At 39.3% G+C, this 27,003-nt stretch overlaps 1 protein-coding gene across 1 annotated transcript in view; it reads right to left on the bottom strand.

The window, feature by feature from the left end:
• The window catches only part of LOC308102372 (uncharacterized protein), a 1,220,233-nt gene that overhangs the window by 617,311 nt on the left and 575,919 nt on the right, over nt 1-27,003 (bottom strand). Inside the window, exons 23-25 of the mRNA XM_080452057.1 lie at nt 13,790-13,903; nt 12,985-13,098; nt 11,601-11,714 (exon numbers count right to left, since the gene is read on the bottom strand). Coding sequence (XP_080308183.1) covers nt 11,601-11,714; nt 12,985-13,098; nt 13,790-13,903 — 342 coding nt within the window. The remainder of the gene's footprint in view (nt 1-11,600; nt 11,715-12,984; nt 13,099-13,789; nt 13,904-27,003) is intronic.

Genomic DNA, 27,003 nt, shown 5'->3' with positions numbered 1-27,003 from the left:
TGGAAATTTTTATAATAAATCTTATATATAACACATATTTTTAGCATTGCTTTTACTTAGCTGTATTTCTCTTCTGTTGTACTTGTTCTTTTAAAGTATTTTCCTTTTAAAAATGCATTTTAAGTCTTTAACTTTATTTTTCCTGTGAAGCACATTGAACTGCACTTGTTGTGTGAATTGTGCTTTATAAATAAAGCTTGACTGATTGATTGAATCAATGTCTAATTGTCTAACACAACGTCTCCACTACCTGACATTATTATTAGTATTGTTAGTATTAGTATTAGTATTGTTAGTTTTATTATTATTATTATTATTATTATTATTATTATGATGTACACCACAGTGTTTCTCCTAACATTATGTTGACCAGGCAGCCCGTCCGGCCCGGCTTGGAGGAGAGGGTTTAGAAATGTTTAGATTTTACATTTATAAAGTGTATTTTCATTCTCCTACCATAGAATGATGAAATTGATCTAAATCACTAATATCTAATAATACTAATAATACTAATAATACTAATAGTACTAATATACTAATAATACTAATAATACTAATAATACTAATAATACTAATAGTACTAATATACTAATAATACTAATAATACTAATAGTACTAATATACTAATATACTAATAATACTAATAATACTAATAGTACTAATAATACTAATAGTACTAATAATACTAATAGTACTAATGTACTAATATACTAATAATACTAATAGTACTAATATACTAATAATAATAATAATACTAATAGTACTAATAATACTAATAGTACTAATATACTAATAATACTAATAATACTAATAGTACTAATATACTTTTAATATCTATAAGTGTGATTTATTTTTTCAAAGACAGCTGATATGAAGAGGATGTAATTATAGTTTCTGTCTCGAGGTAAAATGAAAATAGCAGATCTACAAACTCACAACACATTGCATAGTGGTCCGTTGTGAACTTGTAGATCTGCTATTTTCATGCTATATTTTTTAACATTTCTAAAAAAAAAATGCATTTCTTTATCATGTCAAAATGTTTACTTTTGAATACTTAAGTATTTAACTCATTCACTGCCAAGGACGACTTTTACGACCTTTTTTCCCAAAGGCCAACAGTACCATGGACTTTTTTTTTGTATTTACACTAGATGGCGCTCTTCACTAACACATGAGTGTCCATTTCATCATCAGATGCACACAGAACCAGGAGATCACGTGATCCCAAGTTGTACTGCTCCATTCACTTCCTGGTTAACGTATTTGGGAAATGGCCTGTATCTCACCTCCTGTGTTTTACTTTGTATTTTTGATGAGACATGCTTTTCAACGACAACTTTTCAATAACAATCTAACGGGGGGTCGCCATGACATTTTTTGTTTTCTTTGCGGAAGCAGAGAGAAATCCCCCGTGATTACCAACGATCATACTGGAGATAAATATTCTGTGACTACTTGAAAAGGTAAGTCAGTGGCTGCACGCAGCCAGAAATAAGTCTGGCAGTGAAATAGTTAATACAGTATTTATATACAGATAAAGGGTTATAGTCTCCGCCCCTGTCCGTCTGTGTGTCCGTCAGTGTGTGTGTAGGTCTGTCTGTGAGCAGCTAATCTCCGGCACCGTTGGACCGATCAACATGAAACTGTGTGTTATATATACACATATATATACACATACTCCTTGGAGGCTGTAAAAACCTCTGCCCCACATTTCTCTCATCGGCCTGTTATATCTACTGCCAGGTGGTAGATTTGTGCAAAACACTTGTATTTATATTATTCCTACACATTGTGTCCAAACACATTACCTCTATAGTCATGTGATCCAAGACAGATCTGTCTGATTTGTGGGCGGTGTAGCCGCCCCTATAAGTGGGGTTGGGACATCTCAATAGTATTAGTTTCCTGCACTGTGATTGGCCCAGCTGCCCAGTTAGCTGTACTGTGATTGGCTGACTCTATTGGCTGACTCTATTCAGCACTGTGATTGGCTAGCGAGACATGATGACATGATTATGGACTTCCAAAAATAAATTTTTGGAAGTGAGCTTCCATCACTATGATGACCAATAAAGATTATTTTCAATAAATGTATTTCTTTTTTTAAGTGAGCATCCATCACTATGATGACCATGACCACACCGCCCACTTCACACTGGGTGTGATTTTTTCATATTCCATCCTGATTGGCTAAGATTGGTTTCTAAAGTTTGCAGGAGTTAGTCATGAACGCAGCGTTAAATGCTGTGAAACGTTGCTGGCCCACAATAAGCTACCTGCCCTGGTGGAGACCTGTGCTCAGAGGAGCACATTCTTCTAGTTTAAACAGTCTTTCTCTGTGTTAGACTATGGAGATGTCATTTATAAGAACACTGTTCCTTCTCTCCTAAAGCTTTTAGATGCTGTTTATCATTCTGCTGTGGTGAACATGATGACTCATCACTGCATCCTGTATGACAGAGTGGGTTTTGAGTGGGACAGATTATTTAAACAAAACAGTCCACCTCAATGCATTATGGTATGGTATAGAATTACTGTGATTACCGCGATTGCCAATCATTATTTATATATATATATATATATATATATATATATATATATATATATATATATATATATATATATATATATATATATATATATATATATATATATATATATGTGTGTGTCCTTGCTGTTATGCATTCTTTCATGATTTACATGATTGATTGAAGCTCTGAAATTCATGTCAGACATACTCTAGTGTGTCTAGAGTATTGCTGCGCTATTATCTCATTTTGGACAGATTTTCGTGACGTTCTCCTACTCTGCTGGAAAATCACGGGATGTGAGAGGACTATTTCACTATCCTGTGGGGTCACATATAAAGAAGGGATGGAAGGATGAGGATTGTTGTGGTGGACTTGCACATTGGACTTTATGGGTGAAGCACCCCCTCCCACCTGCACATTGGTCTGCCTGGTCAGCCAGTTAAACATTGTAAGGTAAACACTGCACTAACCAACATGGACACAGTCCAAGTCTACTCACTTGAGAGTCTCCAGTGCAGCTGAGAGCTTCTTCAGACCAGAGTCTCCTAAGTGGCTGAAGTTCAAGTCCAGCTGGTTCAGATGGGAGGGGTTGAAGGTCAGAGCTGAAGCCAGAGAAGAACAGCCTTCCTCTGTGACCCCACAGCCTGACAACCTGCAGAGAAATACATATTTAACAAACTGCTGTTGATGTTCAAGTAGAGATCCACACAGAGAGAAAACACATTATTTACCTCAGGATCTGCAGTCTACAATGTGGACTCTTCAGTGCAGCAGAGAGCTGAACCAGTTGTGATTCCAGCAGGCTGATGAAACTGAGATCCAATTCTCTCAAATGGGAAAGATTAGAGCTGAGAGCTGAGGCCAGAACGTCAAATCCTGTCTGTGTGATGTTACATCCAGCAAGTCTGTAATTACAGATTATATATCTGGATTAACTATCAGAGTTTTGGAGTAAAGACCCAAGAGATGGAAAGAGCAGGCAGTCAGAAATAATGTGAAGTAAATCATCTTAATCCTCCAACAGCCAGCTAACTGACAGTAAACAGGCAGCAGCGAGTTAACACCAGATCAACAGACAGACAGACAGACAGACAGACAGGCCTGGTAAGTTACCATGTATAAACCAGTAGATGGTAATCAAATATAGTTTTGTTTTTAGAAAGTACACATTCTTGGACAGTGCAATGAAAAATATTTGGAAACAGAATAGTGTGTGTGTGTGTGTGTGTGTGTGTGTGTGTGTGTGTGTGTGTGTGTGTGTGTGTGTGTGTGTGTGTGTGTGTGTGTGTGTGTGTGTGTGCGCGTGCGTGCGTGCGTACGCGGTTGTCGTCAGGCAGAACAAATATTTGGAAACAGAATAGTGTGTGTGTGCGTGCGTGCGTGCGTGTGTGTGTGTGTGTGTGTGTGTGCGTGTGTGCGCGCGCACACCATTATGACTTCAGGAGACTTGACCAACATTTCTTCTCTGTTTCTAGACATGACAAAAACGTTATTATTCATCTAGTCAGTGTGTGTTACCATGATATCAACCTTATTGACACAATGAAACAGAGAGAAGAGACTGCTGGTGCTGGTGGGCTGAGGAACCAGCAATCCTTCTGTCTGTGTTTACACCAGTTTGACACTCAATGATTGTGTAACTGGACGTGATAATTCCCTATAGCAGCCATGATGGATCACATATTGTAGTTACTGTACCGTATCATTGTGATGTGATGCAAGTGTGCAGACTAGCCAACTCAAACTCGGGCCAAACTCGAACCGCATCATGATTCTACTCACCATGATGTCAACTTTATTCACTCTTCTTATTATATTCAAACAATAAATAATACAACAGAACTAATCAAAAGAATGCTGGTTAATTAATCTGACCTTAGTATCTCCAATCTACAATGTGGACTCTTCAATCCAGTAGAGATGAGCTCCATGAATGAATCATCCTTCATGTCATTATAGCTGAGGTCCAATTCTCTCAGATGTGAAGGATTAGACCTGAGAGCTGAAGCCACAATCTCATAATCTGTCTTTTCGAGTCGACAGCCAACAAGTCTGTAAATGTAGAATATGTAAAATCAGAGATTAGACATTAAGAACATGTCTATCTAGTTAGCCAGATATTAACGGTCATAAGAACAGGGAACCAGAAAACATAGAAGTGAAAGACATATATAATCTGTATACTACAGTGTGTAATGCACATGGATCTATGAACTAATTTAGTAATTTGATTAGATGTTTTAACTTTTTGCTTCTTCTCCTACAGATTGTGTCCAAATCTCACACACATTGGTACACATGATCTCTGGACCCATGAGACTAAAACACATCATTCAGAATGTTGACACTCCATACCGTTCGCCCATAATTGGCCTTCAAAGTTAGTGGGAGGGGCCTATTTTTACAAAAACACGTTGAATCACACGTTGAGGGTTGTGTACTCAACGCAGTGACGAAAGCATTTCCACTTAGACCAGGGGTTCCTTAAAATTTAACCGTTTGTTGCAAAAACATGTTTTGGCCACAGATTTTCACCTGCATGATGCTTAGGTTGATCAATCCCCTCCAGATGCATTACACATGATCTCAGGAGTGATGTGACAATGTGATTGGCTTGTAAAACTAGTGGGATGGGCCTATTTCTTACGAAACGCCATTTATCAAGAACACAAGATCTGATAAAAAACACATTTGAATATCATGTTGCATGTCCTCCTCCAACATTATTTATCTATTATATATGAATATCATGTTGCATGTCCTCCTCCAACACTATTTATCTATTATATATGAATATCATGTTGCATGTCCTCCAACACTATTTATCTATTATATATGAATATCATGTTGCATGTCCTCCTCCAACACTATTTATATATTATATATGAATATCATGTTGCATGTCCTCCAACACTATGTATCTATTATATATGAATATCATGTTGCATGTCCTCCAACACTATTTATCTATTATATATGAATATCATGTTGCATGTCCTCCTCCAACACTATTTATCTATTATATATGAATATCATGTTGCATGTCCTCCTCCAACACTTTATCTATTATATATGAATATCATGTTGCATGTCCTCCTCCAACACTATTTATCTATTATATATGAATATCATGTTGCATGTCCTCCAACACTATTTATCTATTATATATGAATATCATGTTGCATGTCCTCCAACACTATTTATCTATTATATATGAATATCATGTTGCATGTCCTCCAACACTATTTATCTATTATATATGAATATCATGTTTTATAGCCTCCAACACTATTTATCTATTATATATGAATATCATGTTGCATGTCCTCCAACACTATTTATCTATTATATATGAATATCATGTTGCATGTCCTCCAACACTATTTATCTATTATATATGAATATCATGTTGCATGTCCTCCAACACTATTTATCTATTATATATGAATATCATGTTGCATGTCCTCCAACACTATTTACCTATTATATATGAATATCATGTTGCATGTCCTCCAACACTATTTATCTATTATATATGAATATCATGTTGCATGTCCTCCAACACTATTAATCTATTATATATGAATATCATGTTGCATGTCCTCCAACACTATTAATCTATTATATATGAATATCATGTTGCATGTAATCCAATACTATTTATCTATTATATATATGAATATCATGGAGATCGAGGCTAGGAATTTACTTCCTGAAGCCACACTCACACAATCACGCTAAAGCACGCGTCGGCCCCATGTACAGCCATTAGGCGCAGGGTGAGGGGACGCATGCTGCACGTGATTGTGTGATTGTTGCCTCGCAGCTCGCTGCACGCAGCCAGCAGCGGCTGTTGGAGGCACTCGTCACCGATGATGAACGCACCGTAATGGTGCAAAATTTCAGCGTGCGTTGTCAAAAAAAAAAACGGCGGAAAACTGCAGTATTTGGAAGCAGAGCGTCCTTTTTTCTCATGCAGCACACTCCCCCCGCCCCCCGTTGACAAAACTGTCCCGGTGGGCACCGTGCTGAATCCCCCCCTCCCCCGTTGACAAAACGGGACGGGACCATTTATTTGGTGCGCACCAAGTCACATCTCCAGGTGCTCTTCTGAGTACTAGACCTAAAAATGTATGTGCACCCCTGTTTATAAGGCCATCCTCTGTACACCCCTTCACTAATGGGATGGTCCATTTCTCAGGTGGTATGGTCCGTTTTGTCATTTTAGGGGCAAGGTCACTTGGCCTTTGGTGTTGTCAGTTTTTTTAGGGCACAAAGGCCAAATGCCAGGGCAGGAAGGCTGTCAAATAAATCAATTGATTTTAAGTCGACGGAAACAATGAATTTAAATGAAAGGTCAAGGATGATTTAATTTTAATATAGTACAAGGACAGTATAAATATCGATGAAATATAACTCATTTATATGACAAAATTATGTATTGGTAAATTACCAATATTTGTACAAAGTCATATTGGTCTTTATGTGCAGCGTTTTACTTGATGTTGTCCAATAAGAATTTAGAATCCTAACCAGACAACTGGTGGTGTCTACCGTATTGACAGGAAGAAGCGTTGAGGAGAAACGGTGAAATAAGCGAGGGCAGTGCAGCCGGGGGGCATCAAGGCCACTGTGGCATCTATTTTTTACAGTTTACGAGATATTTCTATTTCAGCCAGTAGTTTTCATGTTCTGCACTGAGAACACAGTCACATCCCTCAGTGTTTGCCAACTTCATCTGATGCCATCCATAAACATGAGTTATACTTAATATGTCATATGAATCATAATTAGTGTGTGTGTGTGTGTGTGTGTGTGTGTGTGTGTGTGTGTGTGTGTGTGTGTGTGTGTGTGTGTGTGTGTGTGTGTGTGTGTGTGTGTGTGTGTGTGTGTGTGTGAGCGCGCGTGCGCGTGTGCGCTATATTTGGTTTAGGAGGCTAAATATGTGTCTATAATTGATGCTGTTTACCATCATTTGTTCACCTAACCCAATCAGTCTGTCTGTCTGTCTGTCTGTCCAACAACATATAATGAAAGATACAAGCAATGCAACGTCATGTTCCCCAGAGGATGACCCCTAGTGGTTTTGGTGAACAAATAAAATAATAAAATACGTCACTTGTACAAGTGATGTCTCAATTGCCATATAACGTATCGAGCACATCCGTGATAAAACTGGAATGTATGTGATAATGCAAACATATTTAAAATATTTTGATGTTCATATTAACCCTAGGACGTATTAATTCATTTTTTTAGTTAGCACATCAATTCCATACATTCCATATTGCTGGACCACACATGGACCAATCTGGGAACCCATCGCCAAATGAAAAGGAAAAACAGCGCCCTCTGCTGTTTTTGACTATCTCACTTGGCTCTGGGAGGAAGTCGACGTAGCACATGTGCACAAGGAAACCGGGGTTTTGGTCTGCCTTCAGCCTTTCACTTCCGGTGATGTGACTATGTTTTCATTCCCACTAACAATATTTCTACACGGAACACTAACACCACTTCTCCCAGAGAACATGGATGGTTTTGGTTATAAGCCCGCTTGTTTCGATGATGAAAGAGCAAGTTAAAATGTGAATATCTTTCCGTGGTTTTGTCTGCTCCGAGGACGCTATTGTTAAATTAGTTTCGGTTTGTTTCGAGTGGGGAAGGATCGGCGGACACGTAAATCCCGCCCACTACATTTGATTGGGTAAAGCGCGGCCTGCTTCCTGATCTGAAGGCACGCCCACTTGTAGAAAGTGTGTACGCGATATGACGAACCCCCCCGACAGATTCAAACGCAGAGCAGAATCTGTTCTTGAGAGATTACACATTGACAAATGACATCATCAACTTGATGTTAGTTATAGAGGGAAATTATAATGTATGAATGCCTTATTAGCCAGGGGTCCTTTTAATGGGACTAGCCTTTATTTGCAAACACACACACAATACCACCAGTCACTATTTGAGACCTGATTATTATTGGAGATTTTACGTCAACCATCATTTCTACTATACTTATAGTCTTCTAATATGTTTTCTATTCACATGACTACTAACCGAGCCTTTCTGCTGTTCCTCACAGCTGGGATCAATCTGGATTTTGTCCAATCTGATGATGTGATGTATTTGGACAGGTCCAACTCATCCAGAACCTCCTCTGACATCAGCAGCATGAAGGCCAGAGCTGAACACTGGGAGTGAGACAGTTCTGTCTTTGATCTGTCCCCTGACTCCAAGTACTGTTGGACCTCCTGATGCAGTGAGTGGTCGTTCATCTCCATCAAACAGTGGAAGATGTTGATATATCTGTCAGGGGAGAACCTTTGAGCATTCAAAAAGTTCTTCAGGTTCTTCTCCTTCAGGTTGTTGATGACTCTCTGGATGCTCTCTGGACTGTTCTCTGTCTGACCCAGCAGGCCTCCTAACAGACTCTGGTTGCACTCCAGTGAGAGGCCATGAAGGAAGCGGACAAATAGGTCCAGGTGGCCATTCTTACTCTTCAGGGCTTTTTCCATGGCTCTCTGCAGGAAGTCATCCAGGGAACTGACATCAACTCCTAGGAATGTCTTCAGTACCTTTGTGTTCCTCTGTGTGTAACAGTGGAACAGGTAGACTGCAGCCAGAAACTCCTGGATGCTCAGATGAACAAAGCTGTAGACCTTTCTCTGAGATTGCACAGTCTCTTCTTTGAAGATCTCTGTGCACACTCCTGAGTACAGCGAGGCGTCTTTCACATCAAGACCACACTCTTCCAGGTCTTCTTGGTAGAACATGATGTTACCTTTCGCCAGATGTTCAAACGCCAGCCTGCCCAGTTTCCGGAGAACTTCCCAGTCAGTCTCCATGAGCTGCTGTTGATCCTCTCCCTGCTGTTTTTTCTTTGGTTTATTTTTCCTTTTCTTTTCTTTATTTTTTACCGCATGACTCTCATGATACTTCAGCTTCTTCCTCTTTGTCTGGACCAACAGGAAGTGGCTGTACATCTGAGTCAGGGTCTTGGGCAGCTGTTCTGTCTCGTCTGTCTTCAACATGTCCTCCAGAACGGTTGCAGTGATCCAACAGAAGACTGGGATGTGACACATGATGTGGATGCTCCTTGATGTCTTCATGTGTGAGATGATTGTGCTGGCCAGCTTCTCATCACTGAATCTCTTCCTGAAGAACTCCTCCTTCTGGGGGTCTGTGAACCCTCGTACTTCTGTCACCATGTCGACACACGCAGGAGGGATCTGATTGGCTGCTGCAGGTCTGGTAGTTATCCAGAGGAGGGCTGAGGGGAGAAGATTCCCCTTGATAAGGTTTGTCAACAGCATGTCCACTGATGATGTCACTGTGACATCAGAAACAATGTCATTGTTCTCAAATTTCAACGGAAACCTGCTTTCATCCAGACCATCAAAGATGAAGCCAACTTTCCAGACAGCGAGCTGCTCTGCTGTGACCTTCTTTAATGTTGGATGGAAAACATGGATCAGGTTGAGAAGGCTGTGCTGCTCATCTCTGACCAAGTTCAGCTCCCGGAATGAAAAGGGAACCAGGAGAATGACATCTTGATTCTCCAAACCCTTTGCCCAGTCCAGAGTGAATTTACGCACAGAGAATGTTTTTCCAATGCCAGCGATGCCCTTGGTCAGAACTCTTCTGTTGGGTTTGTCTCTGCCAAGAAGGAGGGGCTTAAAGATGTCACAGCAGTTGATCGGTTCGTCATGGAGGGTCTTCATCTTGGAAGCTGTTTCAAGCTGCCAGACCTCATGTTGGTTATTAACCCCTTCACTCTCTCCCACTGTGATGTAGAGCTCTGTGTAGATGCTGCTGAGGGAGGGCACTTCAGTGACGTATGTCACACGATCAAGTCTGTTCAAACTGATCTTGTAATCCTTTAAATCCTTCTGCAGACTGACATCTGCTATGAGAAGACAATGAAGATGTTTTAAACATTCAGCAGCATCATTTGTAACTGTACATTCTTACAGCTGTGTACACACATTATTAATATGTTAAATCCTCCATTAAGAAAACTAAAATAGCCAAACAAATAATGTTGTGTGGATTGTTTTAGTCCAGAGTTGACAGATGTTTAGCTACACTATTTGACAATGTCTTTTGCCATTTACATATTTAAGTCATTAAAGGAGTAGTTCACCCAAAACATAACTTATTTTCTATCAATTACACTTCCCACACGCCCCGTTTTGTTTTGTCGCATTCCTAAGCCAATAATTTGATGACCGGATGTATTTCCAGTAGGAGACACAAAGAGTCTACTTTGTGTCTCCTACTGGAGACATTAGCATCTTTACACTGGTCATCAAATTATTGGCTCAAGAATGCGACAAAACAAAACAAATCCATGAATTCATGGGGTTAGGTGTGTAATTGATAGAAAATAAGTATTTTTTTGGCTGAACTACTCCTTTAACATGAAATGTCAATGAGTGTAAATAGTGTCCAGTCTTACTCTGTCCACAGCTGCTTTGACCGGGTGTCTTCAGTCCAGGTGTGGTTGTGAACGTCTCTCCTGAACATCTGGACGTCTGCTCAGTCACAACACTCCTCCTCTTCCTCTCTCTGTGGAGATGAAGACACTTTATTATGACAATATTCTTGGCTGATAGAAGGATATTTCCATACTGTTTGATGTTGGTACGTATACTTTTATAGTGTTCTCTCTGTCATGGAATTATACATTCATAATTATCCCTTCAATATATTATTGTGCACTTTTTGTTTGATGGTTAAGACATAATATTGTTTTGTTTATTGACACATTTATTTAGTGACAATTTAACAGAATCCTAAAATCTCCAAACATTTAAACCCCCCTGTTTGTTCTTTTTATTGCATACTGATGGAATTCTGCCTAATTCTTGACCTTTTGTGTTTTTGGACATAGTAGAGAGGTAGTTACTATGGTCAGTAGTAACTTTATTTATTCTGTTACAGATTGAATCTTTGTCCAGAGGTATAGATGACAGTTGTGTATGTAAACTACCAGCTCCTCTCTATACTAGAGTAAAGATGTCAGGTCTTTATTAGACTCTATGTCTGACTCTACTTGTAACATACTTTGTGTGTGGAGGTCCAGGTTCATCACTGAAGTTAAGAGGAAGTCCTTTAGACCGGTCACTCTTCATAGACACACAGCTGGGTGTTGGAGACTCTGGTCTGTGGTGAACACTTCTGAAAACATAAAAATGTACCTACAATCATCATATTATTCTGTGAATAATATTCATCCAAACTTTACATGTGTTGTTATAAACACTGTTGTGATGTCATTATTCAGTCTTAAACCTCAACATATTCTCCTTTTCTCTCACTTTCATCTCATCACATGCTCTCCCTTTAGATTGTTTTACACTCCAACAGACAGACAGAAACATATAAACACTATAAATGTTTTTGCAAGAGCCACAACCCACAAAAACTCCCTTCGTTCCGTTTTCATTTTTACTGAATTAACACATTTTCTTATTAATGAATTAAATAAGTGAGCCACAACTACCCAAAGGTATGCATGTGTCTCTTGAGCCTGGGATATCACATCCTACCATAACAATCCAGTTGAATGAATGGTTAACTATCAAAGTGAAATTAGCAGTTTTAGTTATTAAAGGGATAGTTCACCCTCAAAATGACTTTTTTTCTATCGATTACACACCGCCCCATGGAGACTTGAATTCATGGAGATTGTTTTTGTCTCATTCCTAAGACAATAATTTGATGACTGGCGGCGGCTCCGGTAGGAGACACAATGTGTCAGCTTTGAGTCTCCTACCGGAGACATTAGCATCTTTCCGCCGGTCATCAAATTATTGGCTCAGGAATGAGACAAAAACTAAAAAATCTCCAATAATTCAAGGCTGCATGGGGTTTGTAATAGATAGAAAATAAGTCATTGTTTGGGCAAACTATCCTTTTAAGTCAGTTATCACATGTAATGCCTTAAGCATAAATTAAGATGGACCTCCCTTTGTGTCTGTGACTCTGTGTGATTGGGCTCGGTGAGTGGACATGTGCACACCCGGCCTGATTTACATTTTCGATATATTTCGTTGTGTGCCGTATCGTGCACCAAAAATTGCCGATCTACAAGCTCACAACATGCCATGCTGTGAAGCGTTGTTAGCTTGTATATTAGCTATTTCCGGTGCACAACACAGCACCCAATTAAGTAAAATCAAGCTTTACTGGAGATGTGGCGTGTATACGGCATGGATTCTTTCAACATAAAATGCTTCATTCAAGTTCAGGAAAGTCACCTCTCCATGCCTTCAGGTACATGGCATTGAGAGGAGGGCATTTGTGTTTCTTTCACCATAATAAATGCTGCATTCATGGTCTGTAGAGAAGGCACTATTTACAGACGGGTAAAAGGGCAGGGACTTAAACCCCCTTTGATGTGTATGTGTACATGCCTGGTGTTTATTGTATAGGAGGATTCACATACTGTGTGTGTGGAGGTCCAGGTTCATTACTGAAGTTAAGAGGAAGTCCTTTAGACGTGTCACTCTTCATAGACACACAGCTGGGTGTTGGAGACTCTGGTCTGTGGTGAACACTCCTGGAATAATAAAACATTGTATACAATTACCATGTGAATAAATACTCCATTTATTTAAAAAGAGAAAGACATTTTAGTGTCCCATTTTCCAAATAAGATTAAGTACAATTATTGGGACAGACAGACAGAGCATAATTTGTTGCAAAGATAGATATTCCATACTTGCATAGTTATGACGACCATGCAGACATGGTTATTTGTTCTCATATGTTTGTTACTTTAGCTTGTCTTTCTTGACCACAATGTCATCATGCACGATAAGTATCGGCACAATATCAGGATATATGACGTCATCCTGATAAAACCGATAACATTAATAATAGCTCCGCTAATATACATTTGTGTCAGGTGTCAGCTATGATGGCCTATTATGATAACCCCTAGAACCTACAGTGGTGGCACTGCAGGTCCCCCCCCCCCCTTGTCTGATATTTAGCTGGTATGGGTAGCTTCCCCACTTCTTATCAAAGTTAGGCACCAATAATAATAATAATAATAATGAATTGCATTTTTATGGCGCTTTTCTAAGTACTCAAACTTACTAAAAGCGATTTATGCATGCTCGAATTCAGTGCCTGAGAATACGAGCTGATCAAACGTTGTCTCTTAATCATCTCTTTGACGTCTCTGAAATGCTGCAGCTTAGCCTGAGATCTCTTTATAGGGTAGTATAGGAGGATTCACATAGTACCTTGTGTGTGGAGGTCCAGGTTCATTACTGAAGTTAGGAGGATAACCTTTAGACTGGTCACTCTTCATAGACACACAGCTGGGTGTTGGAGACTCTGGTCTGTGGCTCCTTGACCTTGCAGCAAAACAGTGACAAATAAAATAACATAAACAGTACAAAGACTACTCAAATACAGTACAATAACAGTTAGATAGTTATAACAAACCATAGTTTGTTAGACAGACAGATAGATGGGACATGCACACTATCAGTCAGTCTGATAGTGTTTTCATTCACAAACTGCACACATAGTAACTTACAATCTATAGCTAAAGATTGGACAGGGAGGAGACAACATCATTAATGTATTTGTTTTGTAGTAGTTTACACATAGCCTTGCATAGCCAGACTATATCACTGCGTGGATATGAGTCTGGTGCATCCATGAGGACGTTTTTGTTTCCCAAGGGGCGGGATCAAAACAATGGCCCTCGACACAATTGGTTAGACCTTCAACCAACTACCAATTAGAGTCTCCCATATTCGAATACTGGGCCCTGATTGGTCACCCACGTCTTCTGGAGCAGGAAATGGATTATCTATGGAGCGGTGCCAGACCCAAATCGCAGAGTGCTTTTTTTTTTGCACTCTCAGATTCGTCTGGTCCCAGGCTAGTTTACACATGCATGAGATCACAGTCTGTTATCGCTATAACACTGTGTCACATTTTGTCTTGAACCTGAACTGAAGTTAATAGAATCACTTATAGTGTTGTGTATATTGTATAGTGTTATAGTGTGTATATTGTATAGTGTTATAGTGTGTATATTGTATAGTGTTATAGTGTGTATATTGTATAGTGGTATAGTGTGTATATTGTATAGTGTTATAGTGTGTATATTGTATAGTGGTATAGTGTGTATATTGTATAGTGTTATAGTGTGTATATTGTATAGTGTTATAGTGTGTATATTGTATAGTGTTATAGTGTGTATATTGTATAGTGTTATAGTGTGTATATTGTATAGTGTTATAGTGTGTATATTGTATAGTGTTGTAGTGTATATTGTATAGTGTTATAGTGTGTATTGTATAGTGTTGTAGTGTATATTGTATAGTGGTATAGTGTGTATTTTGTATAGTGTTATAGTGTGTATATTGTATAGTGTTATAGTGTGTATATTGTATAGTGGTATAGTGTGTATTTTGTATAGTGTTATAGTGTGTATATTGTATAGTGTTATAGTGTGTATATTGTATAGTGTTATAGTGTGTATTTTGTATAGGAAGATTCACATACTGTGTGTGTGGAGGTCCAGGTTCATTGCTGAAGTCAATTAGTCCTCCTTTAGACCAGTCACTCTTCATAGACACACAGCTGGGTGTTGGAGACTCTGTTCTGAGTGTCCTTATTGCAGCAACAAGAAAAACAAGAAATAGTACAATAACAGTTGCATAGATGGATAGATATTCCATACTTTGGTACAATACCAGTTGCATAGATGGATAGATATTCCATACTTTGGTTCATAGATAGACATTCCATACTTTGTTGCTTAAATAGATAGATATTCCATAGTATGGTTAATAGATAGATTTTTCAAAAATAGCAGATCTACAAGCTCGTAGCGCGGCACTCGGTTCCGCGCTATGATCTTGTATATCTGCTATTTTTGAATAGCCAATGCTTTTTAGCTCAAATAAAAAAAGGACACAGATGCGTTCCAGGTCTCAATGGGTTAACTCATTTTTGATAAAACTTATATTTGTGTGACTTTTTCTGCTGTCCTGAACAAGCGCAGCAGCGAGAAGACTGTCCGCTAGATACGGCCGGTCACATATTGTATAGGAGGATTCACATTTGTATAGTATATATATATATGTATATTGTATAGTGTTATAGTCTGTATATTGTATAGTGTTATAGTGTGTATTTTGTATAGGAGGATTCACATACTGTGTGTGTGGAGGTCCAGGTTCATTACTGAAGTCAATTAGTCCTCTTTTAGACCGGTCACTCTTCATAGACACACAGCTGGGTGTTGGAGACTCTGCTCTGTGTCTCCTTATTGCAGCAACAAAAAAAACAAGAAATAGTACAATAACAGTTGCATAGATGGATAGAAATTCCTTACTTTGTTGCATAAATAGGTAGATATTCCATAGTTTGGTTAATAGATCTTGGAACAGTTTGCATAATTTTAATCACAAGGCCGGTACCTTTAAAAGGGTATATAGCTTAACTAGGTAGGTGACACACACACAAGTGTACATGTGTTTGTTTGTGTGAAAAAAATACAAGAACTGCTTGGTGTTGCCATGTCTGTTTATTATAAGCGACCATGTTTTTCTTTAAAGTTGTTTGTAAATATTGGTAGTTGCGGGTTGCTTTTTATTTGTTGTGAGCTTATAGATCGGCTATTTTCAAATAGCCGATGCATATAGGTTTAAAGTGCTCATGTGGCCTTTAATAGTCATTTAATTCTTTTGGGCTTGTTTCCATAGACCTGGTTGTTTATTTCTGCAAAATCTGGCAAAACGCTCAACTTTTGTTTACAAGCTCTTTGAGACCAAGCGTTCGCCACTGCCGCCAATGCTAGCGGTTGCTAGCTCTAACCTATATCTTAGCTACATGTTTATGCATGCATTTCATATTTACATAAGCTCTGACATTTATGTCAGACATACACTAGTATGTGAAGAGTCTAACTTGGCTATTAACTAATTTTTTATTAAAAAATAAATATATCTGTGACTATTTCTGCTGTCCTGAACAAAGCGCAGCCACGAGAAGACAGTTTGATGGATAGATATTCCATACGTTCTTGCATAAATAGGTAGACATTCCATAGGTTGGTTCAAAGATAGATATAGTATTTACAAACTGCACACTTCATAACTTATAGTCAAACATTGGACAGGGAGGAGACAACATTATTAGACTATGTATTGTTCTTTTGTTTGTTTTATCTCCACATGGCCAGGGATTATGTTTTCACTCATGTGATTATGTCTGCGAGTCTGACTGTGAGTATGTCTGTGAATCTCTGAAATGTTTTGTGAGTCTAACTGTGAACAGCTAATCTCGGCATCACTGGACTGATCGGAGGGAAAACTTTCGCACACACACACACACACACACACACACACACACACACACACACACACACACACACACACACACACACACACACACACACACACACACACACACACACACACACACACACACACACACACACACACTTAGTGTGTCTATTGTATAGTGTTATAGTGTATTAGTGTTATAGTGTATATGTATAGTGTTATAGTGTGTATATTGTATAGTATTGTAGTGTGTATAAGATATAGTGTGTATATTGTAGAGGAGGATTCACATACTGTGTGTGTGGAGGTCCAGGTTCATTACTGAAGTCAGGATGATCTTTAGACACACAGCTGTCTGTTGGAGACTCTGGTCTGTGGATGTGATGTTTGTGAGGTCCCTCCTCCTCTCTCTCCACACACTCACTCATCTTTAGGTCTTTATTAAACCTGTCAAGGTTACAGTCAATTAAATAGATCAGAAAACAGGAAATACTGCATGTCAGTCAGTCAGTCAGCCAGAGAGAAATGTTCAATAAGCTCCTTCCTTCAAACAACAGTGTTGAGCCCAGAATATAGCAGATCTACAAGCTCACTGTGAGCTTGCAGATCTGCTACACTATGTATTATTAACATAATAATGAATTGGACCGATGCCAAACCTATTTTACAACCTCTGACACACACACACACACACACACACACACACACACACACACACACACACACACACACACACACACACACACACACACACACACGTTACATCAAAGTATCGTATATCCACAGCTATGAAATCAGCTTTACCACTCTGTTACAGCATGGGGGGAGGGGGGCACTAGGACCTGTTGCAACAAGACTTCACCTGCTCTAAGTTGCATAACGCTGCTGTTAGACACAAACCTCTAACTGTATCTCTAAGGATTGAAAATAGCAGATCTACATGGTATTAATGTGTTGCATAGTCACATGATGTGACTTTGTGGATCTGATAGTTTAACTATTTAAAAAAAAAACCAAAAAAAGCAATGTAACCATCAATCAGCCAGTCAGCCAGACAGACACAGTCCAGTAATGTCCAAACAACAGTGTTGAGCCTACAATAGTGCAGATCTCCAAGCTCACTGTACGCTTGTAGATCTGCTACACTATGTATTATTAACATAATGTTTATTATGACACACATAGAGCTGATTAAATGTTCTGCTCCATCATCTAATGCCTTAGGAATGAATTGGCCTGATGCCAAACCTATTTTACAACCTTTGACACACACACACACACACACACACACACACACACACACACACACACACACACACACACACACACACACACACACACACACACACACACACACACACACACACACACACACACACACACACACACACACACACACACACTTATGCCACTCCGCATAGACATAGTCAGCCAGCCAGCCTCAGTCAGTCAGCCATGTCCAATAAGGTTACATGTCATTGTTCCGACATTACTAACCCTAACCGCACGCGGAAGCCACGTAGTCGGAGTAGTGGACACCGTCCAAAATATGCTCCGTCATACGACGGTGTTGAGCCTGGAATATAACAGATCTACAAGCTCAAGCTTGTAGATCTGCTACTACTCAAAATCAACACACAACATCACATGTCAACACCAGCACAATAACAACAGATCCTCCAAAGCTTCCTCGTCTCGTCTGAAAGGTGATTCATACTTGGCTGTGCGCCAAAAACAGACGATCTACAAGCTCACAATCTGTTGCAGTGACGTGTTGTGAGCTTGTAGATCTGCTTCCCTCCAATGCAACTCCACACGTTTTAGTTTTGTTCTCCTCCCCTCCTCACAGCTAGGCTAACGGCTAGGCTAACGGCTAGGCTAACCACAACAACACAAAGCAACACTGTTATCCTTTAATGTGAACATTTAAGCTCAATGACATACAGGATCTATGGATCTATAGAACTATAGAGCTCTGAGGATCATTATGTAATTAATAAACATATTAAAATGAATCAAATGATCTAAACTTATCCTCCATATATTGTCTCATAATGGAGTGGGAGGTTCTACTGTCTCTGAGGCTCATTAATTAATTAAAGACTTATTATGTAATGATTAAACATATTAACCCCTTCACCACACACACTGTCATGAGACACATCAACATCACACTGACATTCATTAAGGAAACTTTGTCTCCTCTTCACACACACACACACACACACACACACACACACACACACACACACACACACACACACACACACACACACACACACACACACACACACACACACACACACACACACACACACACACACACACACACACACACACACACACACACACACACACACACACCTGTCTGCCACCTTAACTCCTCCCCCTGTGTTAGCGTCATCAACACAGATGATTCATACTGGCTGTGGGCCGGTGTTGCAGATCTACAAGCTCTCAATGTGTTGCAGCGTGACATGTTGTGAGCTTGTAGATCTGCTCCCCTCCTCTATCCAGTCAGTGCAGTGTGAGCTAACGGCTAGGCTAACCACAACAACACAAACCAACACTTTCAAAGCTGTATGCTCCTTCATACCATGGTGTTGAGCCTAGAATATAACAGATCTAGAGAGAGAGAGAGAGAGAGAGAGAGAGAGAGAGAGAGAGAGAGAGAGAGAGAGAGAGAGACAGACAGACAGACAGAAGGGGGAGGGGTTAGAAGTAGAAAGCAGAAGAATATGGAAGGAGAATATGGAAGGAAAATGTTTCGCAATGAAATGAGTCTTTATATGCATGCACACACACACACACACACACACACACACACACACACACACACACACACACACACACACACACACACACACACACACACACACACACACACACACACACACACACACACACACACACACACACACACACACACACACACACACACACACACACACACACACAGGTGCTGACTCTGGAGGTGGGGGAGCACACCTCTAAAGCTGGTCTCTCTGGTCTCTAAACCACATGAACCTCCCTGTTCTGACACGTTATAATAGCAGATCTACAAGCTCACAATGCATCACAATGTGAGCTTGTAGATCTAACTAAGTATACAGGGTTTAAATCAGGGGTCTTCAACAGGGGGTCCAGGACCCCTAGAGGGTCCTCAGAGTCACTACAAGGGGGTCAGGGACCCCTCAGAGTCACTACAAGGGGGTCAGGGACCCCTCAGAGTCACTACAAGGGGGTCAGGGACCCCTAGAGGCTCCTCAGAGTCACTACAAGGGGGTCAGGGACCCCTCAGAGTCACTACAAGGGGGTCAGGGACCCCTAGAGGCTCCTCAGAGTCACTACAAGGGGGTCAGGGACCCCTAGAGGTTCCTCAGAGTCACTACAAGGGGGTCAGGGACCCCTAGAGGGTCCTCAGAGTCACTACAAGGGGGTCAGGGTCAGAAGTGAAAATCATGAGGTTTTGTTCATCAATGATAAGAACAGCTGAATGGACCTCCAAGCTCACAATGAGGTTGGAGGTCAAAAGGGGGTGGAGCACACAGACATAAAGGGTGTTCAATAGCACTGATTTAAGGAAAAAAATGCAAAAGTGGAAAAATGCAGTTAGCTGGTTTCTGCCCCACTTGTGAGGACATCAAAATCTTAGGATGGCATTGAAAAAGCCCCAAAATTGCAGATCTACAACGTGTCACACTGTAATGCATTGTGAGCTTGTAGATCTGCTTATTTTTTTTAGCAGGAGCACTCATCCAATGTCATTTCGACTATGCATGCACAACTAAGTATAGAATTAGTAAACCTGAACCTCTAAATGTCTAACCTTCATCCTAAACCCAAACATGAATATTTTTATAATTGTAAAATTATCTCTAAAAGTCTGTTTGTCAACCATTAAACAACCTTTTATCCTTAAATGGGTCCTCACAAGTATAGTAACACATACACACACACACACACACACACACACGTGCGCGCACGCTCACACATGCACGCTCACACGCACACGCACACGCACACACACACAGTAAAAGTATTTAGTTACTTTCCACGTCTGCTTATGAAGGCGGTGAGGTTTGACCTTTGACCCCGCACATTCCACATTCCCGTTGCCATAGTGACGCTACGCAAACGTTGAGCTCAACGTGCGGTCTGGGGTCCCACCCAGGGTCCAAATATGGACCCTCAGAGGGTCTGTAACTCCATAAGGGTCCATTTGGTTCTATTTACACTCTCAGAGTCACAGACCTGTAAGGGTCCATTTGGTTCTATTTACACTCTCAGAGTCACAGACCTGTAAGGGTCCATTTGGAACCCCCTCAAGGAACCCTGGTGGTCCCTGGACCACACTTTGAGAACCACTACTCTATGTGATCAGCAGAGTGGGCAACAGCAATAGAACATAAATTATTCTCAGACATAATTGGGGTTTTGCTGCTCCCTGGTGGTCAATGTCGCTCACTTCAGGACACGTGTTGCCAATGTTGATGTGAAGAAGTGGTGAGCTGTAATCTATACATATACATGTTTTAAACTTTATAATATAACTTTATTTAACCCTCCAATGTTGATGTGAAGAAGTGGTGAGCTGTAATCTATACATTTATACATGTTTTAAACTTTATAATATAACTTTATTTAACCCTCCAATGTTGATGTGAAGAAGTGGTGAGCTGTAATCTATACATTTATACATGTTTTAAACTTTATAATATAACTTTATTTAACCCTCTAATGTTGATGTGAAGAAGTGGTGAGCTGTAATCTATACATTTATACATGTTTTAAACTTTATAATATAACTTTATTTAACCCTCTAATGTTGATGTGAAGAAGTGGTGAGCTGTAATCTATACATTTATACATGTTTTAAACTTTATAATATAACTTTATTTAACCCTCCAATGTTGATGTGAAGAAGTGATGAGCTGTAATCTATACATTTATACCTGTTTTAAACTTTATAATATAACTTTATTTAACCCTCCAATGTTGATGTGAAGAAGTGGTGAGCTGTAATCTATACATTTATACTTGTTTCAAACTAGCAAAATGTTTGGTTTTTTTTGGCGGATTTTGTTCGTTTATTTTCGTTTTTTGGTTACTTTATTTCGATTTTAGGGTTAGGGTTAAGTTAGGGTTATGTTATTTAATTCCTATTTTTGCCAGATTTTACTGATTTATTATCAAAAAAATATGATTTTGAATATTATTTTTCAGTCCTCACACAATTGTGTCCTCTCTCCAAATAACTAAATTGTGCACATGTAACCACATTTTTATTCTCCTTTCTCAACATACTGTAATAGCCTACATTATTTACTATGGTTAAATGAGGTTTGTTTGGAGTACCATACTTTTTATCATTTATAAAGTATTTATCATTCCCAGGGCATAAGAAAAGAAAACCATACATTGACAAAGGGCTTAGATCTTATAATGTATAATAAAGGACAACTGAACAAGACTTCAAGAGACATTTTTTTATAAGCTCAAACAAGAGTACAAAAATACTCCCTGTGGTTGTTTCTGAAACTGAGGAGGGCCATGTGTTTCATAATGCTTAGGTTGTTGTTGTTTTTTATTTTTATTTATGTTGATAGCAATGTCACATGACATGCAATATGACCTATTTTATACTGTTCTGTTTTAATGTTTGTTTTACCCTCTATTATTATTATTATTATTATACAAATATTTTTTCACCCACTCTTTTACAACTGTAAACAAACATGTGATGTTACAATTTGACAAATAAGGTGAGCATGAATTTGACTGCCTTCTTACAAAAGTATTGGCATCAAAATATAGTAAAGTACCAAAAGTAAAAGTACTCATTGTGCAGAATGTAGTGGAGTAGAAGTAATAGTAGCCTACTGAAAATTGGAAATACAACATTTTACTTAAGTACAGTACTTGAGTAAATGTACTTAGTTACTTTCCACCACTGCGCCCGCTATAGTAATGGTAATGGTAATGGTACTGTAAGTTTGAGCCTGACATCTGAGATTCATGAGGGGGCTGACCAATTGAGCGTGGGGGGCGCTGGACCCGAAGCCCCCCCCCTATCGGCGTCCCTGAGTAGACCTGTATGTATGATGATAAGTCATTATTCCAGACCGTAGTCTATCCAAGACGTTTTAACACGTTTGAGATCAGGTCTCAACCAGCTCCTCATGCCGTTTCTCTCACTCTCTCTCTGTAGCGTAGCCTAACAGTGTGTGTGTGTGTGTGTGTGTGTGTGTGTGTGTGTGTGTGTGTGTGTGTGTGTGTGTGTGTGTGTGTGTGTGTGGGGGGGGGGGGCTGTGCTGCTGCTGCTGCTGCTAAAACGTGTGCGAGAGTCTCCACACAACGGTGTCTAACCGAGTTATAATTCTCCAGTACAACGGTGTCTAACCGAGTTATAATTCTCCAGTACAACGGTGTCTAACAGAGTTATAATTCTCTAGTACAACGGTGTCTAACCAAGAGTTACACTTCTCCACACAACGGTGTCTAACCAAGAGAGTCCATGCAGATCACAGCTGACAAATATTATATATTATCGGAGCTATTATTAATGTTATCAGTTTTATCGGGATGACGCCATAATTCCTGATATCGGACCGATAATTATCAGGCCGATACTTATCGTGCACCACTACTTCTAATGTAAGGTAAGAGTTTTTATAATTTTATTATACCAATTATATAACGACAGGAGCAAGGGTTTAAAGCCTGTGTACATCAGGCCTTACTGTAGTGACCTGCCATGTGCCATCAACAACCAGCATACAGAAGTTAAAGTTGAAAAGTTAAAGTTGAAAGTTAAAGTTAAAATGATTAAGAGTGTCTGTGAGTTTTATAAATATTGAACCAATCAAAAGTGAAACAAATGAAAAGAGCTTGTGACTAAATAGTAACTACCATTGGATCCATTGGAACACAGGTTATTTTTTTTGTCCAATGCGTAGTAAACAAGTGCACACAAAGTGTTAAGTGCTGCTGCCGTTCTAATGCCACTCCCCAAGGCCACAGACACACCCCTTGTAATGTTGCTGTGCCACTAGCCTCAGACAGAGAGAGGGAGGGAGAGAGAGAGAGAGAGAGACACAGGCAGGCAGGCAAGAATGAAGGCTGTTCTAAAAACTTTGGACTGGTTATGCAATGCAGTCGTTTTGTTTTCTCTCTTAAAGTTTCCAATTTTCAAAACGAATTCAGGGAGACTGTCCCATTAGTCTCTAGTTGAGTGAAGCATTTATAGACCGACTTGTGAGTCAAGTTTTCTCTCATCTTGAAGTTTGGCACAAAGACTGCTTTGTGTTTGAGGAGATTCCTGAGGTTTTGATTACTGCCAGACACTAGACCACGGTGCGCACGCGCACACACACACACACACGCACACACACACACACACACACACAAGGTTTCAAGGACTGGTGTCCTCAAAGAACCTTGTTACCTTGAGACAGTGTGTGTTGTGTGCACAGAAGCAACGTTGCCAGATATTGCGTGAGACATATGCAACTAGGTCTATGAAAACAAGGCCAACAGAAGTGACAAGGCTACGGCTATTTGAAAATAGACGATCTACAAGCTCAGAGCCTCAGACAGACAGATAGACAGAGATAAGTCTGGCTGCTTTACAGACATGTTGCGATGTGATGCGTTGTGAGCTTGTAGATCGGCTATCCCCACCCAGGTAATTATGGAATATGTTTGAAACATTTTAACAACTACAATCTTGTCTGGGGGTCCCTGGCACAAAATAATTTCAGATGGGGGGTATGCGGACAAATACATAATTATTAATCTGGGGGTCCTTGCTATGAAAAGAGAACCACTGGTTTATAAACAGCATTAGGAAACAAGTCCACATAAGCACCTACACTTTAGAAAAGCCCCAAAAAACACAACCACCAATATTTACAAGCGACTTTACAGAAAAACAAGCTCAAAGTCGCTTATAATAAGCAGACATGGCAACACTGTCCTGGAGCTAGCATATAATGTATGTTTTGACTTGTCTTCAAAGGGAGTGCAGCGTATGATTGACACTTAAAGTATGCTACCAACGTCAGCAGTGCTGCACAGCACAGTGCCGTGCACGTTGGCCATTATCATCTGGTTGGCGACACTTGATACGTTTTTCCATTTGCTTGTAAAATAGGCCCATCCCATGAAATTTGGAATCTAATAATAATAATAATAATAATAATAATAATAATAACAAACAAGTACCATAACTATGGTCTTTAAAGGTTTCATGACAGTTTTACCACACATTAAAAGTCTTTGTCATGGTCCTTCAAACAATAAAAAGTTTTAACAAAAAATTCCACTCCAGTGATCCATGGCAGGTGTTTTTGCCTCACATTTCTAAAGCCTTTTCAACTGCAATGAAAAAAGAAATCTTTGCCTGTGGGTGTCGCTGTTGAGGGATTTTGCCTGTCAATCATCGCCTCTGCTCCGCCCCCCCCCCCCCCCCCCCAAGGAAAGGATAGGGGAGGGGCGAGGAGGAGAGTGGGCGGGATTAATGGCCTGTGACATCACTGCCCAAGGGCCAAGCTCAGATTACTTTTCAGCCTAATTATTCAGAAAACCCCAGACCACAGAAAATCCACTGAATGTTCAAAGTTCAGATTTTTTGGGTGTCATAAAACCCCACCAAAAAACATTAAAAATAAAAAAAGTGAAAATGAATGTCATAGAACCTTTAAGGAAACCACACTAATATATAGGTGCAAAAACCATACTGCAATTACCACAATATGCAATTGGAATATGGTTCAACAATTATTTACATATAACTTATAACCACCTTTAAACATTAGAGCACCAGAGAGCGCGCGCGCACACACACACACACACACACACACACACACACACACACACACACACACACAGTATGATGACATCTATTTTAGCACGTATATGTCATTGAGGTGTATGATGGGTAGCACTTTATATTAACTATACACTATAAAGCATTAGTTAAGCATTAGTAAATGCTTAATTCATCATGAACTCATCATTAGTAAAGCATTATTCATACATTACTAAGCATTAGTAAACACGGTTATAAATGTTGAAACTATAAACTATTAAGTATTAGTTAAGCATTAGTAAAAACACTTAATTCATCATTAATTCATCATTTGTATAGCATTATTCATACATTACTAAGCATTAGTAAACACAGTTATAAACCTTTCAACTATACACGATTTTCAATTAGTTAAGCTAGTAAGTACTTAATTCATAATGAATTCATCATTTATATAGCAATTAAGTACTTAATTCATCATGAATTCATCATTTATATAGCATTAATAATACATTAATAAGCGTTTGTAAACAGTCATAAGCGTTTTATTGCCCATTGATAACCTAATATTTAATGTGCTTAATGATTGTATTCTCACACTTTGTAAATGATAGATTCAACATTTATAAAGAGGTATTATATCAATTGTCAATTGTTAATAGAGTTGTTAATGGTTCATACGATCATTTAGAAAGTCTAAGTAAACACCATATACAAACCACTTGGATGTATATTTATGTGGACATTTGTACATGGTTAGTGAGTGTGTTAATAAATGTCTTATAAACACTTATTCATACTCAATGAATGATTTATTAAGGTAGTTACTACTTGTTAGTTAAGTATTTTGCGTGAGCCCATCTAAAGTGAGGACTATCTATGCCTTATAAAGCATCGGGCCCACTGGACGAAAAGCTAGGCTCTCAAGAATATTCGATAACATCGACCCCGCCTGTGAAAAATGTCACCAGTCACCTGTAACACATGTACATATGTTTTGGTCATGCGGATCTCTGAGCACATATTGGACTGAGATTTTTAACACTCTTACAGAACTAACTGGGACACTCATTGAGCCTAACGCCATTACCGCACTGTTTGGTACCTCCCAACTGCCTCTGTCTAGAACTCAAGCAGACTTGATAGCCTTTGTAACATTGTTGGCAAGACGCCTAATACTCATGAGATGGAAATCGACTATTCCACCCTCCCATACTCAATGGATAAGAGACATTTTTAATAACTTACAACTTGAAAAAATTAGATATACATTGAGAGGCTCTGTTAGAAAGTTCCACGACATATGGGATCCCTTCTTGGCTTACGCAGTTGGAAT

Source organism: Gymnoscopelus braueri, assembly GCF_963280865.1.
Source record: "Gymnoscopelus braueri genome assembly, chromosome: 15".
NCBI classification, from domain to species: Eukaryota; Metazoa; Chordata; class Actinopteri; order Myctophiformes; family Myctophidae; genus Gymnoscopelus; species Gymnoscopelus braueri.
This window is presented reverse-complemented; position numbering and strand designations above follow the sequence as displayed.